Below are 22,571 nucleotides of genomic sequence, written 5' to 3'. Positions count from 1 at the left end.
TTTTGTTCTTTTTATTGTTCCCTCTGAACTTCTAAAGCAGCTTTCAGCGGTTGTGCTCAACCTTGGAACTTCTATTCTGCATTCTTTTTGATCAGGTTTAATTCCTGTAAAAGAGCATCAGTGGTATAAGAAGTGGTATAAGTGGTATTAAAAAGTCAATCCCCTACTCCCAATTCCTCCGTCTACGCCGCATCTGCGCCCGGGATGAGGTGTTTCAGACTAGGGCTTCCGAGATGTCCTCGTTTTTTAGAAAACGGGGCTTCCCCTCCCCCATTATAGATGAGGCTCTCACTAGGGTCTCTTCTACATCCCGCAGCTCCGCTCTTGCTCCCCCTCCCCCACTCGCAACAAGGACAGGATCCCCCTCGTTCTCACCTTCCACCCCACCAGCCAGCGGATCCAACATATCATCCACCAACATTTCCGTCACCTACAACAGGACCCCACCACTGGCCATATCTTCCCATCCCCTCCCCTCTCTGCGTTCCGCAGAGACCGTTCCCTCCGCAACTCCCTGGTCCACTCGTCCCTTCCTACCCAAACCACCCTAACCCCGGGCACTTTCCCTTGCAACCGCACGAGATGCAACACCTGTCCCTTTACCTCCCCCCCTCAACTCCATCAAAGGACCCAAACAGTCTTTCCAGGTGAGACAGAGGTTCACCTGCACCTCCTCCAACCTCATCTACTGCATCCGCTGCTCTAGATGTCAACTTATTTATATCGGCGAAACCAAGCGCAGGCTCGGCGATCGCTTCGCTGAACACCTGCGCTCGGTCCGCATTAACGCAACTGATCTCCCGGTGGCCCAGCACTTTAACTCCCCCTCCCATTCCCAGTCTGACCTCTCTGTCATGGGCCTCCTCCAGTGCCATAGTGAGGCCCGCCGGAAATTGGAGGAGCAGCACCTCATATTTCGCCTGGGCAGTTTGCGGCCCGGTGGTATGAACGTCGACTTCTCCAACTTCAGATAGCTCCTCTGTCCCTCCCTTCCCCTCCTTCCCAGATCTCCCTCTATCTTCCTGTCTCCACCTATATCCTTCCTTTGTCCCACCCCCGACATCAGTCTGAAGAAGGGTCTCGACCCGAAACGTCACCCATTCCTTCTCTCCCGAGATGCTGCCTGACCTGCTGAGTTACTCCAGCATTTTGTGAATAAAGAGCATCAGTGGATTGAGGGAGGTCCCTTTTTACCTAAACTTTGTAGAGTTCTCTTTTGCAGTTGTTCTATCACTCTCTAACTTTACTTTCCTTACATTTACCTCTGCCTACATCAATTTCTCATTAATATTTAACTGATGCTGCTTCTAGCCAGTCTATCTACTTTCAAGGTTCTTCTTTCAAGCTGATTCTTACACCTGTGTTCTATTTTGAGGCCCATGTTCTTCCTTTCCTCTTGTGACTTCGGCAAACTGCTTTGTTTTTCAAAAATCTCTCTCAGTTTATCTTCTGTTTACCACTTCTGTATGTTTATCCCTGGATCAGAATGATTTTACCCTCGTCATGTGGTGGGATCTTTTAACCTTTTAGGGTCAAATAGGTAAGAACAGACCAATTCAAAATATTTGGACCAATCGGTTTTATTGATATTAATGATTCAACACTTTCTGGTAATGATGCTTTTGATTTTCTCCAAGTATACAACTCAAAAGAAAAGTTGATCAGAAGACTGAGGGATTAATTGTTAATTTAACATTCCCAGTACAATGGTTATCTATGGTTGCCTTTTATAGCCTGCAAGATGTGTAGCCTGGGGCTTTCTCAGTTCTCGGATTTTGTGAAGAGCTCAGTTGCGGAATCTGAGTGGAAAGCAATTTGTGAAAGCCTGCAAATCTAGGGCTGAGAACCATTGACGATGCGTTCCTTTCTATTGCAACAACTTTCTTTGCCAAATAGAATAACATCTGACTGATTGTTTCCATTTGGAAAAGAAACCACAGGCAGCTTTTGATTAGTTTGATTAAAAAAAATTACATTGAGGGATCAACTTTGGGCAAACAAAAACTAGTTTGCAAGACATGTCAGTCAAACTGGGGTGGGGTGTTCAAACAAGATTTATTGTTTAGCAAACTGTAATGCACCAGCTCAGTTATCGAATAATAACAGAGTTATTAGTGACTGATCAAACATTTTCTCTTCTTAGATTTTAAAGCACAAGCTGTCCTTGTTCACAGATAGTGCAAGTAAGTAACAATGAAACAATTTTTGAAAACATGTCCAGTATTACTTTGTTATTGGCAGATTTGAGATAGTTGAATTTGTATATCCAAATTGAATGTATAATAATTGCAATAAAAAAACGAAAAAAAGTGCCAAAAAAACCACATTGCTGTACCTCAATCGATATTTCTCACTGCACCAATTCCCTCACATTTGTTTGATTTGAAATGGCTGTTTTTTTTGTTAAATAAACCTTTTGAATTGTTCTTAATCAGAGATATTAGTATCCATTTTTCCAACAAGAACTTTGCTGGACCCAGAATGCAATAGGCACATTTCTTATTCCATATCTCATTTAGAATTGAAAATTTACATTTAACTAAATCTATAAAGTTATTATTTGTTTCGTTTATGAGATGTGGACATCACTGCCTAGGCCGACATTTATTGCCAATCATTAATTGTCCTTGACAAGGCAGTCGTGAACCACTGCAGTTCTTCCTGGCAGTGGGTGAAGATACTTCCACAGGTTTTGGTTTAAGTTTATTATTGTCATGTGTATCGAAGTACAGTGAACAGCTTGGTTTTGCATGCTTTCCAACAAATCAGATAATACTACACTGTTATGTATTTGTGCTGGAATCGGACTCAGAATAAAACTCGGAACACACAAGTATTTAAATGTGCTGTTGTCATGTCATCGCCATCTTGAGTCTCCCCCCGCGCATGCGTACAATCGCGCAAGTCATTCAATATGCATATCATATTCTTATACACAACACTCCTCCCCCTTTAACTTGGAGGCAGGTAACACAATTTCATCTTCACTGTACATGATCTTTTACACAAATCCATACTCTGTGACACCAAAACTTATGACATTTCTTTTCCAAAACTTAGCTTGTACAAGTGACTTCTTGTTGCCTACTAAATCAACTAACCTCAGTTCACCACTTTAAAACCGGTCTTAGATATATTATTTAGTGAGAATATTCCTCTTCTCATATGTATAATAAATGTAATGTAACTCACAAAGTCGTCAAGTCAAGTTTATTTGTCACAAGATGTGCAGTGAAATGAAAGTGGCAACGCCTGCGGATTGTGCTAAACTACAAAACAGAATAGAATTATTTTTTTTAACACAAAAAATAAATTAATACAGTACATTAAATTAGTCCCTGGTGATATGAGCGTTAACAGTCCTGGTGGCCTGTGGGAAGAAACTCCGTCTCATCCTCTCTGTTTTCACAGCGTGCCAGCAGAGGCGATTGCCTGACCGTGGCAGCTGGAACAGTCCGTTGCTGGGGTGGTAGGGGTCCCCCATAATGTTGCTGGCTCTGGATCTGCACCTCCTGATGTATAGGTCCTGCAGGGGGGCGAGTGTAGTTCCCATAGTGCGTTCAGCCGAACGCACTACTCTCCGCAGAGCCTTCCTGTCCTGGGCAGAGCTGTTCCCAAACCAGATTGCGATGTTCCCGGACAAGATGCTTTCTACAGCCCCAGAATAGAAGCACTGAAGGATCCTCAGAGAGACTCTGAATTTCCTCAACTGTCTGAGGTGGTAAAGGCACTGCCTTGCCTTACTCACCAGTACGGCAATGTGTGTTGCTCATGTCAGATCCTCTGTGATGTGGACTCCCAGGTATTTAAAGCTGCTCACCCTATCCACAGTAATCCCATTAAACTCCAGTGGCATGTACGTCCTCGGATGTTGAGCTCTTCTAAAGTCTACAATCAGCTCCTTAGTTTTTGTGTCATTCAAGAGGAGGCTGTTGATCAAAACAACGTGATCTGCGATCCCAGGTGCAATGTGTAAAACCACAATGTGTATATAATTGAACAATACACTGTTGTCCAAATAGTATTATGAAAATCGTCTTATAATTAGATTCATCATAACACCATATATCAAAACCTGTAATATTACCAATGGATTTTCTTTACATCAACGAGACACATACCCATGTCTAAAGTCACATAATATCAAACAATAGACCTGCATATCGTAACTAAAATGTATGACAAACAAAATACATGACACATTGCTTTGTGTATATGTAGGTTCACTTATAAAGAATAAAATCATCAAATCTTTTAGGTGTTCTTGTAGTTCTATTAGACATGCGTCTATCTGTCTGTGTTGGATTTTTCATGTGTTCTGAAATATCAGGCTCTGGTTATGATGTGTTATCACTGTGGATATCAGGTTCGTTACTCTCTGAAGTGCTTTCAGGATCTACACCTACGGTTGGAGTTGGCAGAACTATCAGTGGCCCCTTGCTTGGTTGAACCAATTCTCCTTGTTGGAAGTTGGTGTGTTCATCACCTTTTGGCAGGTACGCTCTCATTTGATCGACATGCCGACGAACGGCTCTTCCCTCACTCAACTTTACATTGTACAGGACTTCACTGATGACCTCTGCTATCATTCCGTAAAGCCAAGTGGGACCTGATGTAAAGTTCTTGACCATGACATGATCATTCACATCAAAGACTCGCTTCTTGCTTCCTTGATCTGCTGCCTGTTCCATTGAGGTTTGCTTCCTTCAAACAGTTTTCTGAGATCGGGTCGCAGATTGTCAAGTTTAGTGCGGATCTTTAGTCTGAACATCAGTTCACAGGGTGACTTTCCAGTCGTTCCTTGAGGTGTGACTCGGTACATCAGCAAGAACGTCTGTATCTTTAGTTCCAGGTCTGATCCTTTTCCTTTCTTCACACCTGCTTTCACCATCTGTACCCCTCTTTCTGCTAGTCCGTTGCTGGATGGGTGCTTGCTTGGGTGATGTTTGAATGTGGCAGATGTTGTTGCTGCTGAGGAACTTGGCAAATTCTTCAGGCACAAACTGCATACCGTTGTCTGTGACCACCGTTTCTGGTAACGCATGAGTTGCAAATAATCGCCTCAGGGCAATCACTGTTGCTGCTGCTGTTGCGTGTTTCATCCGAATGGCTTCAATCCATTTGCTGTGAGCATCGACCACAATCAGCACATTCTCATTGTTGAGGCTGGCATAGTCACAGTGAATTCTTCCCCACGGTCTCTCAGGGAACTCCCATGGATGGATTGGGGCTGCAACAGGACTATGCTGATTCTGCTGACAGCTTGGACAACTTCTCACTTGTTGTTCCAACTGTGTTGATTCCTGGCCACCAGACGTATGATCTTGCCAATGCCTTCATTTTCACAATGCCAGGCTGTGTGCTATGAAGTTCTTCAAGGATTCTAGTCCTCATCTCCAGATTATCTGGGATGACCAATCGTGGTCCCCACAGGATTATGTCATCCTCAACTGACAGCTCTTCTTTCTTGCTGGCAAAGGGCTTTACTTCTTCTAGAAGATTCCTTGCACTTGGCCACCCTTCCATGATGTGGTTCTTCACCTTGGAGAGAACTCTGTCCTTCTTGGTGGCTCTCTTGAGCATGTTGATGCGTGTCTCTGGTGCTTCATCAAGCTCGGCAAGCTCCGGATGATTCCATGAAGAGTCCTTTTCGTGGATCGGCAAGCGTGACAACGCATCTGCATTCTGGTGTTTCTTGCCATCTCGATGGACTATCTTGTAACTGTAGGCAGACAGGATCATATGCCATATTGCTACGCGAGCAGAGGCCATCGGGATGGCAGGCTTGTGTTCTCCAAAGAGTCCCATCAGCGGCTTGTGATCAGTCACAATTGTGAAAGACCTTCCATGTAACTGCTTGTGGAACTTCTTCAGTCCGAAGATTATGGATAAACCCTCCTTTTCATATTGTGCGTAGTTCACTTCGTTGGGCTTGAGAGTGCGTGAAGCGAACGCTATCGGGTGTTATTGTCCATCTGATTCAACATGGCTTATCACAGCACCTAAGCCATAGGGGCTTGCATCCGTTTGGAGCAGGATGGGTTTGGCTGGATCATAATGCGTCAGCACATTGTCACTCTGAAGAAGACGCTTGGATCTCTGGAATGCCTGCTCTTGTTCCTTTCCCCATTTGAATTTGGGATCAGGCTTGCTGCTTCTCCTCCCACTCTTTGAATCTGCTGATCTGTACTCTGCCTTCAGCATCTGAGTCACTGGTGCAATCTCCTGTGACAGGTTGGGTATAAACTTCCTGTAATACCCCAGTAAGCCGAGGTATGCCTGGAGTTGGCTTTGGTTCACAGACTGCTTTGCTTCCCACACCGCATCAACTTTGCCTTGAAGAGGATGAAGACCATTCTTGTTCAGTCAATGTCTGAGATAGTCGACTGACTCTTGCATCAGTGCACACTTCACCTTCAGACGTAACCCATTGGTCTCTAGTCTTGACAGGATCGCTTCCAGGTTCCTGAGGAGCTCTTCGGCAGTCTTTCCGCTGATGATGATATCATCAAGGTATGGCTTGCACATGGGAATATCGGCTAGCAGACTCTCCATTGTTCTCTGGAACATGGCTGGTGCACTGGATATCCCAAAAGGCAGTCTGGTATACTCAAAGAGACCTTTGTGTGTGTTAATCGTGGTGAACTTTCGAACTTCAGGGTCTAACTCTATCTGATGACAGGCATGGGAGAGGTCTAGTTTAGAGAACTTTTCTCCTTCTAGTTCCTGTAGTAAATCCTTCAAAGTTGGAAGGGGATACTGTTCAACTTTCAGCACCTTATTTGCTGTGAGCTTGAGCTTGTAGTTGCCGCAGACTCTCATTCTCCCATCTGGTTTCGGAACAGCTATGATCGGGCATACAAAATAGACAATAGACAATAGGTGCAGGAGGAGGCCATTCGGCCCTTCGAGCCAGTACCGCCATTCAATGTGATCATGGCTGATTATTCTCAATCAGTACCCCGTTCCTGCCTTCTCCCCATACCCCCTGACTCCGCTATCCTTAAGAGCTCTATCTAGTTCTCTCTTGAATGCATTCAGAGAATTGGCCTCCACTGCCTTCTGAGGCAGAGAATTCCACAGATTCACAACTCTCTGCCTGAAAAAGTTCTTCCTCATCTCAGTTCTAAATGGCCTACCCCTTATTCTTAAACTGTGGCCCCTTGTTCTGGACTCCCCCAACATTGGGAACATGTTTCCTGCCTCTAACGTGTCCAACCCCTTAATAATCTTATACGTTTCGATAAGATCTCCACTCATCCTTCTAAATTCCAGTGTATACAAGCCTAGTCGCTCCAGTCTTTCAACATATGACAGTCCCGCCATTGCTTGGTATCCCTTCAGTACTCCATGATTGCTGTTATCAATCAATTTGGCGTGTTTGTTGGGTACTGTGTCCATGGCCTCTTGCAAACTGCGCATACTACTCGGTGGACTTAATCTTTGATCTGGCGTGTTCTGGCTGGCTAGATTTGACAATAATCCAGGGTACTTCCTTAACCAGTCTCTTCCCATTTGGCTTGCACCTTTCTTTACTACCACTAGGATCAGCGTTTCTGGCTTACTGTGAGGTTCGACCTGTACCGCTGCTTGTCTTTAGATGTCAATCTTCTCGCCAGTGTAGGATTTCAGCTTGGGATCTAGTCTAGGGTCTTGACTGAGTTTGCTGAAGACTTCTTCTGGTACGATAGTCCATGGACTTCCAGTGTAAACTTCTAGTTGTACCTCACGTTCACTATCAAGGTGGCTGTACACGGTTCAGAGTTCGTCAACTTGTTGATCGATTCATCGTTCAAGTGGCTCATGGTTTCCTCTGATGAATTCGAAGCTGCCTCCTCCAAGTGGTTTGCTTTTTTCTGAGATTGTCCTCTCCTCCACTGGTAGGCTCTAACAGCCTCACACTGACTCTTGGTGTGGCCCATTCCAGAGCACCTGAAGCACCTGCCATCTCGAAATTTGCACGTCGCTGGCTCGTGGCTGCCATCACATCTCCAGCATTTCTTAGAGGAGTGACCCTTGTCTTTGGGTGTCCTTTGTTGACTCCTTGTCTTCTGTAGTCCTGACGCCTTCCTTTGAAGCTGATTGACGGAGGTAGGATCCTCTTGAGGCCTTCGATCTTCTTGATCTGCTCTACATCTTGTTTGGCAACCTCCATCGCTGTCGCAATATTGATGGCGTTCTCAAAGGTTCATTTTGGTGTACCCAACCGTTTTCGCTGAATGTTAACATCTGCACACCCTACCACCAATCTGTCTCTCAGCATATTCTCCAGTTCCTTGAAATTACACCCATCACTTAACTGCTGAAGCTTTGCTAGGAACTGAGGGATTGTTTCACTTGCTTGTGTGCAAGTATAGAATCGATATCTTTGCACTATTTCTGTTGGTTTTGGCGAGAAATGAGCAATTAAAGCATCCTTACATTCCTTATACGTTTTACTTGCGGGCTTAGCTGGCTGCAGCAATGCACGTAGGGTGTGGTAACCCTTGCTCCCTAAACCTGTAAGGAACAATGCTCTTTTCTTCTCTTCTGACGTGATATCGTTTGAAGTGAACCAAGCCTCTAAGACTTCAGTCCATTCCTCAAAAGTATAACCAGATTCTAACTGGGGCACATTCCCAACGATTGGATTAGCCATGGTTACACTATTAATACTTGGTTACACAACAACACTATGTAACTCAATACAGTCACCACTTCATTATGCATACGACCAATTACTTGGCATAACATTCATTCATATATAACACTGCACAATCGATCAACTCAACCATTAGATCGATTACTAACTTAGGACCAAATCTTGGTTCTAATAGCTTCTTTGAGATATTCTCAATTCTAACGTTAGTCTATCATATTTCACGCCATGTACATGCATGCACAAAATATGTCACATCGATTTATTTTCATCAATGATCAATACCAACTGAGTTCATTGTCCAGATCTTACTGTGATGAATTCACCGGTCGACTTGACTGTAGACCAAACTGTCTCTGGACTCGGGTGAATCGGTGCCTTCTCGGGCTGGCCTCCTGGGCTGGCTTTGCTGGCTGATGTTACTGCTGGCACCATTTCACTTTCAGGCTACGCGATGTTACTGGCTGGGCGACACGGTAGACCTACGGCTGGGCTAGTTGACCACCTCAGGGCTGCACCGCTTAACGATGTGTCGTTCTATCGTTATCACCGGCCCTGGTCTGGTCTCGGATACTCGGCTTCTCGTCGTCGGTGGCGGTTGCTGGTGACAAGATGGCGGCGGCTGGACTTGGGCCATGGGCTGCACGGCACTGGAAACTTAATAATTCTCATGCTCTGCTAATTCACTGGCAGTGTCGTGTATAGTTCTGGTGGCTTAGCACGTTACTGGCAAGCGAACACGATTGATGTTCTGCTGGCTATAGGTTGATTCGATGAGCTGCGCTGCACAGTTACAGTACTGCTTGTACAGTAGGTTGCATCGATGGAGTGACGTGCACTCGGCGATCGTGCGTTCCATGATTCCAGTCCAAAATTTGCAGCGAAGTTTCCAAATACAAAACGCGTCATTAACTTCATGTCCGGTCATGAGAAAAGCTTCAAATTGATCGCAATACTGTTCCTGTTAGAGGAATCCCATCCTCGTCGCCAAACTGTTACGTATTTGTGCTGGAATCGGACTCAGAATAAAACTCGGAACACACAAGTATTTAAACGTGCTGTTGTCATGTTATCGCCATCTTGAGCCTCCCCCCGCGCATGCGTACAATCGCGTAAGTCATTCAATATGCATATCGTAGTCTTATACACACAGACACAATCAAGCCAAACTTAACTTGCTGTTGTGTAAAGAGTTCCAGCCTTGAGACACATCAACCATGTATTATTCTGCCACTTAAACAATCAGAGATAGCGACAGTGCAGTTTGTATGGAAGTATGTCAAAGGAGGCATTGCACCACATAATGTAAAGTTTTATTAACAACTGAAGGAAAAAACATGCAGTCTGAGGTCAGCCTGCAAATTCTGAGCACAGGTTACATCCTTATGATCTAGGGTTATACAAACATAAATGATCAACATTGCATTGTGTACACTTCAGAATTACCTCCCCTTTATGACTACAAATTTAATGCCAGTGTCATGCAATATGTTATATGAGAATCAGTCTATTTCCAAATGGCTCCAAGCTATATGTAAGCCAGTCTGATTGCTGAATATTGTTTACTTCTTGTTTTGGACAGCAGAATTGGATTTGCGCAGTCTCAGGCTACATTTCTATAACTAGTAAACCTTCAGACTGCACCTTGAATAAGTAATGAATTTGATGTAGTTTCAAATGAGACATATGCTGTTAATTCCTTTGTCTGAATATTGTAGGATTGGAAGGCAGGATAATGGATTGTAAGTAAAAAAATATATGAAATTTATTTATGGAACTTTTAATGAACAAGCATCTTCTCATGAATTAGTGCTCTTCTACATTGTTCACTGAATTACAGTTGTCACTAACAGTCTCTGTGGGTGTGTGTGTTATGTGAGGGTGGGGGGGGGGGGGGGGGGTGGGGGAGAGGAGAGGAGACTGTCCTTAAGTTAAATTGCTATCACAACCCAATAAGAGAGTGGTAAACCAGCATCTGCTGTTCCTTCTGTCTCCAAGGGATGCTGATAAAACATTTAGTGATGTAGGCCTGCAGTTCACATTCTTTTTACGAATTCAATCTTTATCCTGAATGAGAATGGAGTTTGTGATTTACATGCAAATATAAAATGTTGGTGCTGGAATTCGTGAATATTTAGATTTCTGTGTATGTAAGGCTTTTTAATAAAAATATAAAATTTCAAGCCTGTTAGTAAGCAGATAAATGGTGGCAAAGGCAGAAGCCAGGCGAACACTCAGGGAGCAATCAGGATGTGCTTTAGGAGTAGATTTTGGTTGCTCCAGTGCTGATTTTTATGGTAGAGATTGCATCAGATTGAGTGGGCAAGGTGTCAAAATAATCTGCACCTTTCTCTATTACTCAATTTAATTTTAGCACCCAAGTCATTAGCTTCAGTTTTGTTTTCTAATCTTACTGAATAAGATCCTTTTGCATGAATCAAATCTGAGCTTTACTTCTTTGCAGCAAAACTAATAACTAGCAGCAGGGCACGGTGAATTGCTACTGTCCATTGCTTCCATGGTTACAAGCATAGAAATTAGAAGCAGGATAGGCCAGTCAGACTGCCAAGCCTACTTGGCCAATTAAATGAGATCGTGGCTGATCAGTCTGTAATCACAACTCTATTTTCCTGCCTATCCGTGTTATTAAGTAGCTTTTAAAATATTTGACTATTCTCCTTCCACTATCCTTTGAGAAAAAGAGTTCCAGAGACTCAGAACCTTTTGAGGGAAAATATTTTTCTCATCTCTATCTTAAACAGTTAACACCTTGCTTTTGGACAGCGATCTCCTAGTTTTAGAATCTACTTGAAGAAGAAATCTCCATGTCTCCACATCCCCTGTCAAGGCTTCACCAAGGTGTCCCCCAAGGTGTCCCCCAAGGCTCAGTCCTTGGCCCCCTCCTCTTCATCCTCTACCTGTTCCCCCTTGGTCAATTAATCCGCCGTCATGGTCTCAACTTCCACTGCTTCGCCGATGATATCCAGCTCCTCATCTCCACCAAGTCAATCTCCACCACCACACACTCTACACTGACAAACTGCATCACTGAAATAAAATCTTGGCTTCAATCAAATTTCCTCAAACTCAACTGCAACAAATCTGAAATCATCATCATTGGTCCAAAAACGCTCACCAAATCCACCCAAAACTTCATCCTCAATATTGATGGTCTCCCAGTATCCACCTCCCCTCACTTCCGGAATCTTGGAATCATCTTTGATCAAACCCTCTCCTTCGACAAACACATCAAACACATCACAAAGACAGCCTTCTTCCACCTCAAAAACATTGCCCGTCTCCGTCCATCCCTCTCCTTCACAGCTGCAGAAACCCTCATCCACGCCTTCATCACCTCCCGTCTGGACTACTGCAACAGCCTCCTCTATGGCTCACCCTCAAAAATCATCAGTAAACTTCAATACATTCAAAACTCCGCTGCCCGTCTACTCACCCACTCCCCGATCCGTGACCATATCACCCCCGTCCTTTACAAACTCCACTGGCTCCCCATCCCCCAGAGAATCCAATACAAAATCCTCCTCATGACCTACAAAGCCCTCCATAACCTGGCGCCATCCTACCTGACTGACCTCCTCCACAGGCACACTCCCACCTGCACCCTCCGCTCTGCTGCTGCCAATCTCCTGTCCCCCCCCATCCGGACCAAACTCAGATCCTGGGGGGACAGGGCTTTCTCCATCGCTGCTCCCACCCTATGGAACTCACTACCCCAAACCGTCAGAGACTCCTCCTCACTCACCACATTCAAAACATCACTGAAGTCTCACCTCTTCAGCACTGCCTTCAACCACTGAAGGTCACCTCACCTTCTGTCTCCTTTCTCTGTTCGTTTACTTATTTATCTATTTATTCACTTCTCTATGTTCTAGAAATCCCTGTAAAGCGTCTTTGAGTGTTTGAAAAGCGCTATATAAATGTAATGCATTATTATTATTCTTAATCTTATGTTTCAATCGTGACCTCTCACTCTTTTAAACTCCGGTATTCTTAGCCTAGCCTATCTTATTTTTCTTTTTACATCAACCCATTGTTCCAGAGTAATAGTCAAGTTAATCTTCTCTGAACGGCCTCGCTGCAGTAACATCCCTTCTTAAAAAAGATTAATACCACACGCTATCCTCCAGATGTGAGCTCACCAATGCCCAATGTGCTATTTGTACGAAAGGTTATACATCTGTAATCCTGTCTCTTAGCATTCATGCCAAATTGTTGATGGATCATATTCTGATTTTGATTTATTTTCAACTATGAGGACAGGATGGCACAGAATTGAAGTCTGTAAACCACTGAAACAGTCATCAAAACTAAATATGTACATCGCTTACAAACCTTAAACGTTTCTGATGTTCAGTCTAAGAATCTGTTTATTATGCAAATGCCACTATTTTTTATTCAAGATACATTATTACAAGTCTGTAATAATTTCTGTTGGTTGGAAAAAGTTTATACTTATGTAAATCTAAATTTTCAGGCTTTTATGATAGAGACAGAATGATGATGCTGCATATCATACTAAACGAATTACTGTACCATTGCCTTCCTGTCACCAAGACGATGATGATCTTTCCCTGCTTCCTGAGCAGGAATACTCATTGGGGTAGTCTGCCCTTTCAGACCACTATTTTGCACCGTACTCTTATCCCAATGTCCTGGCAACACTATTTTGCAGAAATGGTGCCCATGTCCTAAGCATTAATTTGGGATGTGGTTTTGTGATAAGCTGCCTATTGTATTCATGGACCATTCTGTATCCACAGGGGAGGAAAATGAAGATACAGTACAGGCTGCAGAAACCATATTAGAGGAGACCGTTGCACTGTGTCAACGTAATTCGCACAGCCTGAACCAACAACAGCGGGAGGTGAGTGCTCAGTTATTTTAGGACTGAGGATCTCAATTTTTTTAAATTATGTGGTCTTTATCCTGAAAGATCGTGATATTAATGAGTTTAATATTCAAATATAGTGGAGATGTGCAAATTGGCTTTGTTACATGTTAAGTGTGGGTGCTTCTAAATTCATTAAATTCCATCACAAGGACCTTTGTTTTCCTTTAATAATGAGACCACTGGGTCCTGCTGCGCTTTCTCCTGTACTAACCATGGTACTTCTCATACCCCGCTGGTTGGACTGAGCTAATTGACCAGCATGCCTAGAGGCGGTCAGTTTAAATTACCATTGGTACTGGCTTGGTGTGCGGACGAATGGGCCCTGCATCTCATCTGTTTAGCACACCATATGTTTGTGGTGAACCTGGTGCTAAGATATTTGCAGACGACTTGATTCTGACTCAGGGTTTCATAAGTAGCAGAATAACTATCTCACTGTTATCTATTGAAAGTCATCACTCGGGCTAAACATTTGTAAAATGTTGACCATATTACCTCTGCAGTGCATAAAGTGATGTGTTGAAAAAAAACTCTTACACAAAAGTTTAGTAAAACTTAATCATTATTAGTATTTGATGTTACTTAACCATGTATGCAAACAACTGACTTCTAATAACTTCTCATTTGATTTACTGATTTGCTTCTTGCACCAAATCACAAGACTCATGACTTGGACTCAAATATTACCTGCATGAATGAATAGGCTTTTGATTTACTGGTAGGTAGGTAGGTAGCTTTCTCTGACCTTGCATTGGTTGCTCCTGGGTTATCTTTGATCTTTGATCACTCTTCTTCTTTGTTTGCAATTCCACGTTTAGCTTTCTTTCTATCCCCACTTTGATACAATCATAACAATGTAGGAGGCAATCCTTACACATGGGTAAATTTGTACATTTTTACCCCAATTCCAAATATCCCTCTCAAAAAAATTTTTAAGTCCTTTTGATATCTCCCTTAATCTGTCTAGTGTGCTGGATGACCTAATGAATGTACAATGAGTTTTAGTTAGGTGTATCATATCCATTGCAAATCCTCAGGCAAGAATCTAACTTCAGTAACATACCTTTGAAATTATTTGCAAAATCATCCTTTACTCACCCCCATAATTCCATAGTGATTTTATTTTGTTTATGGATATCAACCAACTCAATTTTACCTATTCTTGTGGGTATTTGGATATGTCTGAACACCATACTGGTATTCCTTTATCTGCGATCTTGGTGATGTTAACCCTGAGGGTCCTAGATTCCATCGAATGATTTAAATATCATTTTCCTTTAAATCCACGCAGACCTTATTTATTAGCATATATAGAGTATTAGCAGACAAAAATCCTGTCCATCTGTTGGCATTTAATCAACGCCGTACCTACCAATCTTTCATTATTTTCATGTTGCAGCCATATTCCATCAATAATGCCAGTATTTTCTATCTGGAAAACTTTCAGCCCGTTTATCCTGAGGGATTATTGGAAGTCCCAGTACCATTTCTAAAGCTTTACTGGTAACTCCCCATGATCATCTTCGAGCTAGACTCCAGTTAATCAACAGAAATTACTACTTGTACACCTGGATGTTTTTCTCTATTGGTCAAATTCCCCAAGTCTTCATTAGTAATTCAAGATAGAACTCTTCCTTGGCTGGTTGTGTAGGAAAATAACTGCAGATGCCGGTACAAATCGAAGGTATCACAAAAAGCTGGAGTAACTCAGCGGGTCAGGCACAATCTCAGGAGAGAAGGAATGGGTGACGTTTTGGGTCGAGACCCTTCTTCAGACTGATGTCAGGGGAGGGGGTGGGACAAAGAAAGGATGTAGTTGGAGACAAGAGGACTGTGGGAGAACTGGGAAGGGGGAGGGGAAAGAGAGGGATAGAGGAGCTATCTAAAGTTAGAGAAATCAATGTTCATACTGCTGGGGTGTAAGCTGCCCAAGCGAAATATGAGGTGCTGTTCCTCCAATTTGCGGTGGGCCTCACTCTGACAATGGAGGAGGCCCATGACAGAAAGGTCAGACTGGGAGTGGGAGGGGGAGTTGAAGTGCTGAGCCACCGGGAGATCAGGTTGGTTAAGGCGGACTGAGTGAAGGTGTTGAGCGAAACGATTGCCGAGCCTGCGTTTGGTCTTGCCGCTGGTCTGCTCAAGATTTTTCCTCAGTTGTTCTAACATCCAATTCTATAATATAGTGTGTCCATGCAGAAAATGCCTGAATTGTTCCATCTCCAATGTATGATGCCTTTGTTATGGTATGTACTAAACCTACTTCTTTAGCTGCTTTCACATGTATCCTGTTTCAGTACAATCAATGTCTTCACTTTGCAGACTGTCTTTCATCTGTAAAACACAAATAATAACCACCCTTATTTACTGTTCTTTGTAAAGGCCAATAAGTCTACTGCTTTTAGATTTATTTTTTTGCTTGTCTTTCCTTCTCATTTTAGCTGGCAGTTTCAAAACTATTTACATTAGCGATGTGCCTTACTGGTTTTATACATAAGTGTTGTCTTTTGTTTTCCTGCTTCCGTCGACCACCCTTGTAGATCCTTCAGAACCCCAAAAAATGTATAGTGGTATCTCTGGTATCATTTTCATTAGCAGCGTGCCTACTGTCTTTTCTATTTCCTGCCCCACCCCGTCTTTTTTTGACATAAATTGTAGAATCTTTTGTGGTCCATACTTGATACTCTTGCTGTTCTCTGATGTAATCAAGATTAGCTGCAAGGAAAGTATGATTATTTTTCCAAAGACACACCAAAACTCAAATGCGCAAAATCATTTAAGCTTCTGGAAAAATATCTGTAGCTGATCTATATAACACTGTATACTTTGACAGCCTTCCTCACAGTCCGCAACCCCATCAGTCTTGGTGTCATCTGCAAACTTACTAACAGATGTCCCAACACAGATCCTTGCAGAACTTCACTGGTCACAGAACTCCAGCCTTGCACCACAACCCACTGTCTTGTATCAATGGAGGAATGGGTGACGTTTCGGGTCGAGACCCTTCTTCAGACGTCTCGACCTGAAATGTCACCCATTCCTTCTCTCCTGAGATGCTGCCTGATCTGCTGAGTTACTCCAGCATTTTGTGAAATAAATACCTTCGATTTGTACCAGCATCTGCAGTTATTTTCTTCCACGTCTTGTATCAATGAATCTGTTCTGAATCCACATGACCATGTCACCATTAATCTCGTGCATCTTAATCTTCCGGTTTAGCCTACCATTATCAAATGCCTTACTAAAATCCATGCAAACAACATTCACTGCTGTACTCTCATTGATCACCTTTGTAATCACCTAAAAAAACAATCAAACTGGTAAGAAACTAGGTATGCCGAGTTCAAAGCCATGCTGACTGCCCACTAATTAACCCATTCCCAAAAGGTAGTAAATACATTGTGGATGGCTTGATTGTACTCATCTACAGTCTTTTCACTGGCTGGGTAGCACACCACTAAAAGCTTTTCACTGTACACATGACAATCAACTAAACGAAATTAAACCAAAGAAAATCTTGAAGAAGTCAGCCAGTAAAACACATCAAATAAAACCAGTTACCACTTTGGATCGGCATTTCTATTTTTATATCAGATTCTATCATCGACAGTTTTATTTGTTTTACAAATTTGGAAAGGATGCTACATAGTAATCTCAATTAACAGCGTTGAAGGGTTTTGCAGGGTCAAGTAGAATTGCAAAAGCAATTGTAAATTTTTGACTGAACTTCCTCTCTGCCAGGTTTTAAAACTTCAATTGAAGTACTGTTTTCTCCCATGGCCATAATATGAAGCTTTTCAACAAGAAGTTAAAATTCAGGCATGACAGGCCAGAATGTTACTGCTTTGTCTATATCCTGAATGCAACACTGAATAGTAGGCGGACAGTTGGAAGATGGTACAACTTCTTCTGCAGAAGAAAATTGCAAACGGAATGCTTTTCATCTCTTCCAGTCTGAAGTCTCAACAACTTCCCCATGGGATAAGTGAATGCCACCTGACCTTCAGTTCTCTCTAGCAGAATACTAACTCATGGTGCATTGCCACATGCATCTTAACTTCTGGCCATGGAGGACGTCTACTCCAACCTTTTATTCCCTAACCGGCAACCCAGAAGAAAACAAACTGATCTTTCTGGGCAAATTAGATGCCAGGATTAAAATCCCCTGCTAAAGCATGATTGGGAAGGAGGAGAAAGTGAAAGTTAACCCAAAAAGTGTTGTCCTCTGAACAAAGTGCTTGGAACACCATCCTGACATAACAAAATGTTTTCCCAGAGAGACCAGCACAATAACTCATGGCGCACTGCAGATTCGGGCACAGAATTGTATGGTCTTCTGAGTGAAGGTCCACTGTAAGAACATACCATTTCTCCTCAACCTTAACAGAGATTGATGACTATGAGACTGCCTATTCCACTGTTATCTCATGAAGTCTGGAAGCAACAGAAACATTACTGGTCTCTGGAGCCCCCATTCAGATATCGTCTGCACTCAGTACCTCACAGACGATCTGACAACTCCCAGCATTAGGAGCTGCAGTGCCTAGACAGCCCTGTAATCTTTTCGTAAATGTAATTACGGTGAACGCAAGTTTTATGTACGAGAAAACGTCAAGTCCAGTTTGATGAGCATGATCGGGAGATCCAGGAGCTAATTAACCACCAATGCAAGGCATTCATGGATTAGTAGTTCAATCTTGCCTGAAGAGGAAGGGAAAAGAAACAGATCTGCAGACTCCCAAAGGGCAGGGTCCAACAGAAATTCCATGTGCTCAAGAACAGATGATGGGTGGAATGAAAACAGGCAGTCCAGCAATTTGCTGGTAAGCGTGTCATAGATGGATTCTTCAGCCCAAACATCAAAAGGCCCACCCCACTGAGAGACAAGAAATGAGATGACTTTAATAGTAACAGCGGATCAGTAGCACATGTGAAAGGAACACTTCAAAGAACTTCCCAGCTGTGACTTTGAGTGGCGCTCATTGCATTCAACAGCAAACTATTTGGTCCAGCTTTGCCACCACTCCTGGATAACAAGTCGATGAGTTGTGCGGAGCAGGAAGTTTGGTGATATTGAAAATAGTTGGCTGAGTAAAGGTATATGGATTCTCTCAGATATATGGATTCTCTCAGACATCTTTGGTGCAAGAAAAGCAGCTCCAGACAAATCATCTGGCACACATTGTCTGCAGCATGCAGAAGGCAGGCTATTTTGTTTTAAAAGAACAATATATTTACAATTTGCTTAAGTGCCAATATTGCAATGCTTGGAAGACGATCCATTTCTCTTCACATTATATTTAGTTGGAACTGACAGCAACATTTTTTTATCCTTATTAACATCATTTACTGTACGCTACAATGTTAAGAAATATATTCTGCACACTGTATCTTCCCCTTTGCTCTATCTCTTCTATTAGAGTTTGACTTGATTGCATTTATGTCTTGTATATCTGTTGTTTGGATAGTATGCAAAACAAAGCTTTTCACTGTACCTTGGTACACTTGACAGTAGTACACCTAAACATAAACATCACCTCTGAGTAGTCCTTTAAACAACGTAGGAAGAAAAATGGCATGAACTCAGCAAGCACTGAACAGAATTGAAATATACGCTGTTGATTTTAATATACTGAGAGTTTAAAAAATGAATAGGGAGAAACATCACACTTTAAAAACTGTTATTCATTGGCTCACTGTGAAGTAACACCTTGGTGATTTTCTCAAGAATGGTTTTATAAATCTTGCTGAAGTAACTTTTCAGGCTTGTGGAGATGAAAAAGTAATATTTTTTAGTAAATCTCAATACGCAGTTTCAGACTTTATTGCTTAACATCTTAGTTGATTCTAGATCGTAAAACAACCAAATCTCAATTGTTTCTACTCCTTCACTGAAATGAATATTATTCATGGAGAAATGAGCATTAATTGAGGATTTCAAAACAAACCTCACATGCCAGGTTTGTATACCTACACGTTCAAGCTGGAAATATTGCATCTTGATTGGAAGTAGAAAGCCTGGATTCCCATAAAATCCAATTTCTAACTATGATTTTGCACAGTTTAATTTCATGTCCTAGCATTGCCTTACTGGAAATTAATTTAGCACAGACTGTAAATTAGACATGGTTTCCAAATGGGCTATGCACTTAATTAACCCATCATGGAAGCCCTATCTTTAAACTGTATTGAATAATGTTGCAGGATCTCAATTTTGATAGATTTATTTCCCCTCTTTCAGGCATTATGGTTTCCATTACTTGAGGCTGTAATGTCAACCCAGAAACAGTTAAAAAATGGATCGTCCAGCCAAGCTTTAGAATGTAAGTATTTAAGTACTTTCAAACTGTTACTCAACATAAATTGCCAATAATATTGATTTATAATTAAAATCAACATAATCATCATTTGCCACACTTGGAAACAAGGCAATCTCTAATGATTGTCATACAGCAAGGAAACAGGCCCTGCGGTTCAATTTGCCCTTGCCGACCAAGATGCCCTATCTACACGAGACCCACCTGCCTACATTTGGTCCATATCCTTCTAAATCTTCCCTATCCATATATCTGTCCAGATGTCTTTTAAATGTTGTTATAGTACCTGCCTCAACTACCTCCTCTGGCAGCTTGTTCCATATACCCACCACCCTCTGTGGAAAAAGTTGCCTATTCAATCTTTCCCTTTCACCTTAAACCTATGTCCTTAGGTTCTTCGTTCCCCCAGCCTGGTTAAAAGAATCTGTGTATTCACCATAACTATTCCTCCCATTATTTTATACAACTCTCTAAGAGAGTCAGGAGTGTTTAATTGTCATATGTACTGAAACTGATCAATGAAATTCTTACTTGCAACAACATAACATGTCTGTAAACACAGTACTCAATAGAAAACATTAAAAAGTTCAAAATATTTTTAAAAACAATATTAGTGTAAAAATAAAACAAAGTCCTAGTGCAACCAAGACAATTTGTGTTTCAAAGTTTAGTTGGTGTTTGTAGTGTTCAATAGCCTTATGGTTGATGGGGGGAAGTTTATTTCCCATGGCAGGAGTAAGGTGAGAGCATGGCCAGGGTGGTGTTGGTCCATGATGTTAGTGGCTGTCTTTTTGAGCCAGTGGTGGGGAAGTCAGTACTGTGATGGACTGGGTAGTTTCCACCACATTTTGCAATCTCCTTCGTTTCAGGGTGTTTGAATTGCTGAACTAGGCCATGATGCAATCAGTCAATATGCTTTCTACTGTGCATCTGTAGAAATTCAAGAGAGTATAACATATCGAATCTCCTCAATCTTCTAAGCAAGAAGAGGTGTTGATGGGCTTTCTTTATGATTGCATCAATGGGCTGGGCCCAGTACAATTCTACAAAGATATGCACTCCCAGAGACTTGACCAGGGGTCGATGGTTGACACTCCACCATGGACCCGACAATGAAGACAGGTTTGTGGATCCTTGGCCTTTCTCTTCTAAAGTCAACAATCAGCCTCAATTTCTTTCATCTTCCAGGCTTCCTTACTCCCACCTGCCTTGCCCTTCCCTCTTACAGGAACATGCATACCCTGAACTCTTGTCACTGCCCTTTTAAATGCATCCCCCTTTCTGGATGTTTTGTTGCAGATTGTCTGCTATAACTGAGTATGGGATTTGCTCCAACCACCTAGCAGTCACTCCATACAGCAATAAGGTGTTTGCAAATACAATTCTTTTAACAGCTAAAAATGTATTTTACTTACTGCAAGCTAAAAATACTGAAGGCTTTTGTTACATTTTTTAATAATCATTCCCCAAGTGTCAATCACAGCAATTGCTTGTCAATTTTAATGAACGTGTAACTAGCGGCCTGTGTTCTTAGTGTCTGATTTCTGTGAGGACGCTCTATCTGCAACAACCAAAATCTGTAATAGAGAGTTCTGTAACAACAAGGGTAGACTAATTTCTAGGTAGAAACAAGGAATACAGATGCTGGTTAATACACTGAAGGACACAGAGTACTGGAATAACTCTGGGACAGGCAGCATCTTGGGAGAAAATGGATAGGAGTTGAGGTTGCTGAGAGCAACGTTGCCACTAAAGATTAGTCTACCCTTTGTGCAGCAGGGTGGATGTGGGGTTGTGATTGCAAGTTCTTGGCTGAGTTCAACATGATTCTGATTAATGCTTTTTTGTTTCAAATTGGGTAAGAAATGCCACGTGGTGGAACATTGCTTCGCGGAGAGCTAGATTAGTGAGGATAAGGTTGAAATTATTATTTTTTCACATTGGTACCCTCAGCACCTGATGTGCACTCGGTCTGATGTTACACCGAAATTGAGATGTCTTAACAATGGCATTACAGAACTTTCATGATTCTAGAAGTCAAAGACAATTTAGCGCTCTTACCTTTTAAGTCCTTTGCAAATGCTTTCCTCCATGGAGATGTGTTTCCAATGAGACGAGAATAATAGTAATGATGATTAGCTGGAAATTCATGTAATTTGGCTTGTGAACCAAGCTGATGAGCTTTAACAGGGCATTTGACATTTACTGTTTTACAACAATATCGTCCTGCCTTTAACATTGTCTATGTATGCGCTCTTTTCACCAGGAATTGACTGGATTGCATCAGCATTATAATTTCTGTTTGATAATTCTTCTCCCAGACTCAACACAAGACTTTTTGTTACATTAAATAGAGGTATTGCAGAAGATCAAGAGTCAATTATGATCTTTGTGACTTTTGTCAGTTATATGGCCTACAAACAGGCCCTTCGGTCTAGCAGATCCTTGTCAACCACTAGGCACCCATTTACACTTAATTATTAATCACTTGATCTGATTTTATACTCCCTATATTTCCATCAATTCACCTAGATTCTACCCCTTAACTATTCACTGGTTGCAATTTACAGTGGCCAATTAATCTATCGGAATAAGGGATAAGGAAGAAGCCCACATGGTCACAGGTAGATCGTGTAAACCTCACACTGCTCCATACCATGATGTGGCCTTGGAAAATAATTTCCTAATGATTTTCAAAATAATTTAG

General features: G+C 42.1%; 1 protein-coding gene across 3 annotated transcripts in view; it reads left to right on the top strand.

The window, feature by feature from the left end:
* Nucleotides 1-22,571, top strand: part of vps8 (VPS8 subunit of CORVET complex) — a 432,205-nt gene that overhangs the window by 184,826 nt on the left and 224,808 nt on the right. For 2 of the 3 annotated variants that reach the window (XM_078403484.1, XM_078403483.1), the window contains exons 38-41: nucleotides 2,144-2,183; nucleotides 10,357-10,380; nucleotides 13,420-13,523; nucleotides 19,789-19,870. In XM_078403484.1, the coding sequence (XP_078259610.1) occupies nucleotides 2,144-2,183; nucleotides 10,357-10,380; nucleotides 13,420-13,523; nucleotides 19,789-19,870 (250 nt within the window). The remainder of the gene's footprint in view (nucleotides 1-2,143; nucleotides 2,184-10,356; nucleotides 10,381-13,419; nucleotides 13,524-19,788; nucleotides 19,871-22,571) is intronic. The other variant, XM_078403485.1, reaches the window with a different exon arrangement.

The sequence above is a fragment of the Rhinoraja longicauda genome, chromosome 8 (assembly GCF_053455715.1).
Source record: "Rhinoraja longicauda isolate Sanriku21f chromosome 8, sRhiLon1.1, whole genome shotgun sequence".
NCBI classification, from domain to species: domain Eukaryota; kingdom Metazoa; phylum Chordata; class Chondrichthyes; order Rajiformes; family Arhynchobatidae; genus Rhinoraja; species Rhinoraja longicauda.
The sequence above is the reverse complement of the archived record's forward strand: the minus strand, read 5'-3'. Positions and strand labels throughout refer to the sequence as shown.